The sequence below is a fragment of the Gracilinanus agilis genome, chromosome X (assembly GCF_016433145.1).
Source record: "Gracilinanus agilis isolate LMUSP501 chromosome X, AgileGrace, whole genome shotgun sequence".
NCBI classification, from domain to species: domain Eukaryota; kingdom Metazoa; phylum Chordata; class Mammalia; order Didelphimorphia; family Didelphidae; genus Gracilinanus; species Gracilinanus agilis.
The window spans coordinates 78,411,025-78,417,728 of NC_058136.1; the positions used below are offsets into that span (position 1 = coordinate 78,411,025).

At 32.0% G+C, this 6,704-nt stretch overlaps 1 protein-coding gene across 1 annotated transcript; it reads left to right on the top strand.

Annotated features, from left to right (window-relative positions):
* Window positions 1-483: 483 nt before the first annotated feature.
* LOC123253798 (high mobility group protein B3-like) lies at window positions 484-6,703 on the top strand (the record flags this gene model as incomplete). Its single annotated transcript, XM_044682935.1, has 5 exons — window positions 484-521; window positions 2,319-2,476; window positions 3,048-3,187; window positions 3,554-3,728; window positions 6,584-6,703. Coding segments are annotated over exons 2-5 (585 nt in total), but the record flags the coding sequence as incomplete, so codon positions are not given.
* Window position 6,704: the final 1 nt, after the last annotated feature.

Consider the following 6,704-nt stretch of genomic DNA (forward strand, 5'->3'; position numbering starts at 1 on the left):
CCCTGTGAGTATTTTCTTATTAGGCTTTTTTGTTGTTGTTGGCAATAGTTTTAGTTTTCAGTTGGCGGTTCAAAAAACAATTTTCATTTGCTGTAAGAGCAAATCTAGCTTTTTGGAATACAGTCTATTTAATGAATTTCTACTTTATTTTAGGGTGGAAGTTTTTTTATAAGTTCGATTTTTGTACTTTGTATTTTTGTGATTTATTTGTCGAAGCATTCTGCTTTCGGCTTTTTTCCAAAAAAAGACTTCTTTCAAACAAAACATTTTAGGCGGGTTGTTTAATTCAAAATATTTTATTGGGATCCAATCACTAACTCCAACTGCTTGATGTGCATATGTGCTAGAGCCAATGGTTATTCGTAAAGACCGTTTCAAGGTGGCAGTTACTGGCCAATCAGGAGACTCGAGGAATTAGATATCGCGAGATGCAAGGACTTTTCTTTTCTTTTTTTTTTTCTTTTTTTTTTTTTTAAGACCCTCGTTGTGTCTAGCGTGATACCGTCTTGCGAACAATACAGGTACGTTTTTCCTTCGTATATTTTTACCGTGATTTTCTTGGTGCATTCACGTATTATTTTTTAATGTCCCTTTTCTCCTTTTGTTCAATCTTCTTTCATTTGATTTTTCTTTGTTGTCTTTTTCCTCCATTATCTTTCGCTTTTCTGTTTCACGTTTTTGCATAAATCTAAAATGTAGCTATTTTTTTCTGAACTCAGGATTAGTTTTACATTCATCATGTTTTTCGACTTTAGAATTTAGGAAAAACAATGTTAAATAGAAGTGTTTTGAAAGCTGAAATTTCGAGAAGATATTTGTTAGAATAGAACTGCTTTTGTCGTAACGTTTCACGCTGACAATTTTTTACTTAAATGTTTTAAGCAAATTGAAAAATAACTGCGTATTCATTCAATCCAATGCAAATTTCTACTTAAATGTTCATCATTTTTGTTGAAAATGATATTTTTAATGGATACGTTTCTCGTTTATGCAAAACAAAAAGCATGATGTAATTACACATACATGTCTTATAAATCTTTAAAAATTTATAAATTAAAAGCCTCCGTTTAAATTATGAGTTTGTCAAAACCAAAGTCACAGGCAACATTTATATTTCCAGTACACTCCTTTGCTTTAATTATCCCTCGTTATTGGAGGGGGGGGGGGGAGAGAAGAAACACCCTGTAGATAATTGTAAATGGTTGAAAAAGAGGCTTTTTTGTGAAGAGTAATGAAACCAAAATTTTCTTACTGAAACCACTATCCCACAACTAAATCCTCCCCAAATCCTAACGTGATCGCTGCATTTTAAGATGTCTTGAATATAATTTACTCCAGCCATTAAACTGCGATTTCTAGGGGGAGGAGTATGGCTTTGTTAGGAATAGCTGTGTGAGCACTGAGAAGCCATTTTAGTTAAACCACGGCCCTCCACAAACTGCCGAGAAGCAGTTGTTGTTACTTATCTTTGAAATTATTTTAAGTTCCCACTTATAAATCACATATCCATTGAAAACAAAAGTATTTGTCTTAAAAAAATTTCTACGTAAAATAGAACCATTAAAGATTTTTTGAAAAATGAATACCTAATGCAAATTTCTCATACAAAACAGTTCTCACAATGCCTGCTATGTTTTCCACTCAAAATTGTGCTACACACATTCATATTCCTATGAATATAGTAAAATAAAATACACCTATGACAAAAAATACTCTTTTAAAACTACAAGACATTTTAAAAACATCTTCCACTGTAAAATCAAAAACAAAAGTATTAAAAAGCAAAAGCTTTGGAGAGAATTATTTTTGCCCTTTAAAATAAATACATTGACAAACTTGAATGAATTCATTTATCTTAAAAAATTTTTGATAACCAAATCTTTAGGAAATTCTAATTCCTTTTTTTAATTTAAAAGTTTTTAAATAATTCATCCAAAATCTTAAGCATATTTTATTACCATTATTTAGGATAGCTAAGAGACCTAGGGTGAAAATCAAGAATAAGAAAAATCTGTGCTAATTTTTGGGCTCTCAGGCACATAAACTGACCTTCACCTTTGTTTACCACAATTTCTTTGTATGTAAAATGGCAATAAATAATAGTTCCAACTTCTGGGCCTATTGTAAAATAATTTTAAAAGACTTGGCACATGAGGAATATATACATTCCTTAAAATATTATTTTCTTAATTTTATGAACTTAAAAATTTTAAAACCTTCCAACTCTGAATCTAAAATTGGCTCACATCTTTAATTTTCCCAAATATGTTTTTTTTGGACATTTTCTTCTATATTTATGATTATCTTTTTCTAAACAGTTGCAGAGATGGCTAAAGGTGACCCAAAGAAGCCAAAAGGCAAAATGTCTGCTTATGCCTTTTTTGTACAAACATGCCGTGAAGAACATAAGAAAAAAAATCCTGAAGTTCCTGTCAATTTTGCAGAATTTTCAAAGAAGTGTTCAGAAAGATGGAAGGTAAAATTCTTTAAAGCTAATTGTAATATCTTATTTAAGCCTTACTAAATCAATAGTATCTGAAAATCCATACTGTTAACTTAGTGTTTCCTCCCTTATGATGATAATTTACTACATTAAAAATCAAAACTATCATTTGATTGGTCCAGTGCTTGGTGAACCAAACTAGAATTCTCACTTTGAATTAATATGGAATGTGTACTGTGATTATACAAGACTTCTCTGAAAAAGTAACAATTTTGCTTTAAGTATCTTTCACACAAACATTTAAAAACAACAAAACGTTTTTAGTGAAATATTACATGATTTATAATTTAAGGAAGCAAGATAACCATTTGTAAAGAATTAGTTACCAATATTTCTTGCTTTAGTGAATTAATTTTTTTGAAGTAATACCAAACTCCTTCCAAATTAATATAGAAATCGTTCAACATATATTGTGAACAATGAAGCATAAGCTAAAAATATGTAGCTCATCAAAAAATTTCAATTAAATAAGAATAACAGTTCCATATTTAGGAAATGAATTAATTTATAAGAATAAACTGTTAATATGATTTTTTTATTAAAGAATATGTCTGGGAAGGAAAAATCCAAGTTTGATGAAATGGCAAAGGCTGATAAGTTGCGCTATGACAGGGAAATGAAGGATTATGGACCAGCTAAAGGAGGGAAAAAAAAAAAGGATCCTAATGCTCCCAAACGCCCTCCGTAAGTAAAATTACAGATTTCATGGGGGGGGGGGGTACTTACTTGTTTATTTAGGGCTTTTAATGTAATGTCTTCATTAGAAGAAAAAAATTTTCTGAAATCCAACATACTTTTTTTTTTGTGTGTGTGTGTATTTAAATTTCATGCCAAAATAGAAATTCTGAAAAATCACTAACCTCTTTTTGCTTTTACAAAGCTCCTTAAAGGTGTCAGACAATATCCACATAGTATTTAATACTAGACATTTTTCTTACCTTTAAAATGTTGTGTAAATGTCATTAAAAAAAATAACCTTGGACTGGAGGGAGAAAAAAAGATTTGTTGAGAATCCCACACTAACCCTAAAATGAATTAACTTTCTCCAAGGTCTGGCTTCTTCCTATTCTGTTCAGAATTTCGTCCCAAAATAAAATCTACCAACCCTGGGATATCCATTGGAGATGTAGCAAAAAAACTTGGTGAGATGTGGAATAATCTGAGTGATAATGAAAAGCAGCCATACAACAATAAAGCAGCAAAACTGAAGGAAAAATATGAAAAGGTAAGATGAATATCATCAAATAACATAGCATACTCCCCTTTCTTTCCCCAAAATATTATCATTAATATTAATCATATTCTCTCCATTTATTACATCTTTTCTTGTATTTTGTCAAAAACTGCCCTTCCACTTTTCCTTTTTAAATTTTGATGCTCTTTTCGGCCAGTCTAACTTTATATTATGCCTTATATATCCTATTTTCTCTTGTACCTTTTCCAAAGCCACCCTAATCCTGAGTTAATTCTACTTTTCCTGTTAATTGCCAATGGGAGGAAAAAACATCATGCAAGTCTCACTACCACATAGTAGATCCTACCACATTCTTTCCTGATCAGTTTCCTAACCTCTTCCCTTTTCCTATTGACAGACTTCATATTCGATTAAAAATTTCTTTATTCCATTTCTGCATTTCTTGTTCTCAATATCATGGTTCCCATTTGATCCTCTCCTTATCACCTCTGACAATAAAAAGCATTTATTTGGCACAGTGTGCATAAGTCCTGGGGATAATAATGGCACTTAACTGAGTGTTGTATAATAATACTAATATTATAATTATATATAAAATAATAATCATATATAATAATATTGGCGTATAAAAGGCATTACATAAACATTTCTTTTTCGTTCTCCATCCATGTTTCCCTACCTTTAATTAATATTAATTTTTATTCCATTATAGTCATTTAAAAATAGTTTCTGCATTTTGTGTATTGTCATGCATAGCTGAGTAATAGAAATAATCTTTTTTTATTCCCATTTTGAATTATCCATATCTAAATTTTCTAACATTGTGAACATCTTTATTATTTATTTTATCGTTAGATTTATCTAGTTTTGAAGTGGTAGATTAAGGTCCATAGCATTTTAATTCTACTGTATTTCCTCCTGTAATTTTCCTTGCCCTGCCGTTTGGTACATTTATATTCAGCAGTGAAATTAATTTTTTATGGCACATTGGCAAAATGGCTTCTCTCTTTTAATTAGGTGGATTTTTGGTTTCTCTTTGTTGAGATCATACTTTTTTTTTACTTTTGTTGAAGGTCGATTCTGTTCCTTAGTTTATATATCTTTCTGTTGCAAGTGTGTTTTTGTTGGATTCTAATTTCTAATTGATAAGTAATAATGATGACTAATAAATCTATCCCATTCTCTCATAATTTTATTTCTCTCATGGCCCTTTTTTCCTTCTGAATAATGTTCCTCATTCTTTTATTTTCCTGCTTATTTGTGTGTTGGACACCAGACTGTGTACATATGTACTTTCTTCCTTTAACCAGTGTAGATTAGAGTGAAATTATTCATCCATTGCCCTCTTGTTGTCTAAATTTCTTATATGCCCCATTTATTGAAATAATTTTCTTTATTAATTTCTCAAAGTATTTTCAACCTCTTCTCTTTCCATTCCTTATCTAAACTCAAAAGACGGGCAGCTGGGTGGCTCAGTGGATTGAGAGCCAGGCTTAGAGACAGGAGGTCCTAGGTTCAAATCCGGCCTTAGACACTTCCCAGCTGTGTGACCCTGGGCAAGTCACTTGACCCCCACTGCCTACCCTTACCAATCTTCCACCTATAAGTCAATACACAGAAGTAAAGGGTTTAAAATTAAAAAAATAAATAAATAAACAAATAAACTCAAAAGACCACTCCATGACCTTGTCTGATTGGATTCTCTCTCAATTCTCTCATTTATTCCTGATGAATATATAGTTCAAAAGGTTCATCCCTGCCACATTTGAATCTTAAGTAATATTCTTTGTTTAGTCACCTTTAGCCATTCATTGATGTTTACTTTTTTATATTTTTAGTGACTACTCTCTGAACTTCAGAGATTCTCTGCAACTCTGGTCTTTTTCATTAGGAATATTTGAAATTGTATTTCGTCAAAGGTCTATTCTCTCTGCCTCCCGAAATCCTAAACTGTCCCCTCTGTTTTCTTCATAGAGGCAGCTGAATCATGAGTGATCCTAACGAACTATTACTTTCTGTTAACTGTTATTCCAGGAGCTCAGGCATAGGTTGCAGATCTGCAAATTATCAGTGCTCTCAAAGTGGTCTGAATCCTACTTCTGGGTATCCTCTGTTCTTCCCCACAGAGTGAGCTATGTAGACTGTTAGACTCGCCTTTTATCCATCACCTGGAAAATGGTTGGCTCAGAGTAACAATTATATACTTCACTTTGGTCAGGGATGAACTACTCGGGTTTTTCCTTTATAGACCAGGCTAGTTGCTGTGGAAGTCAGACCTAGGTCAAAAGCACATGGTCGTTGCCCCTGCTAGCTTCTAAATTTCTTCCTTTGTACATGCCTGGTCTCCATACCCTGTTGCTGTGGGTCAGTCTTTTTCACAGTCTGGCTTTATAGTCTTCTGGTTTTTCTAGCAGAATATTCCGAAATCATTCCATCCACATTAATCTTGTCTTCCCTGTCTTGATTTATTCCCTACTACCTAAATCCTATCCCCATTAGAGGATACCTTAAAATTACACTTCATATTTTTGCTTCCTTTTGCTCATATCTATTGTCTGTCATATCTTATCATATCATACCTCATACCCATCGTTCCATTATACTTTTCTCTCCAGAGCTGTAAAATTAAAGTTCTTTTCTTAATTCTTATTCTTTTTTACTTCTCTAAAGGTCTTTGAAGGGGAAAGTGCCTTTTTTTATATTTGTTTTAAGTACTTAATTATTGAATAATTTTTCAGTGTCAAGTAATTTTATTTAACATTTTTATTAACTTTGTATTGATGTATATTTTCCCTAAGGAAAAAAGCATTTTTCAGAAATTTTAATTTTTTTTCAAGAAATATCTATAGTTATTTGGTATTTAATTCTGTTTGCTTCTCAAATAGGATGTTGCTGATTACAAGTCCAAAGGAAAGTTTGATAGTGTAAAGGGAACAGCAAAAGCTTCCCGGAAAAAGGTGGAAGAGGAGGAGGAGGAGGAGGAGGAGGAGGAAGAAGAAGAAGAAG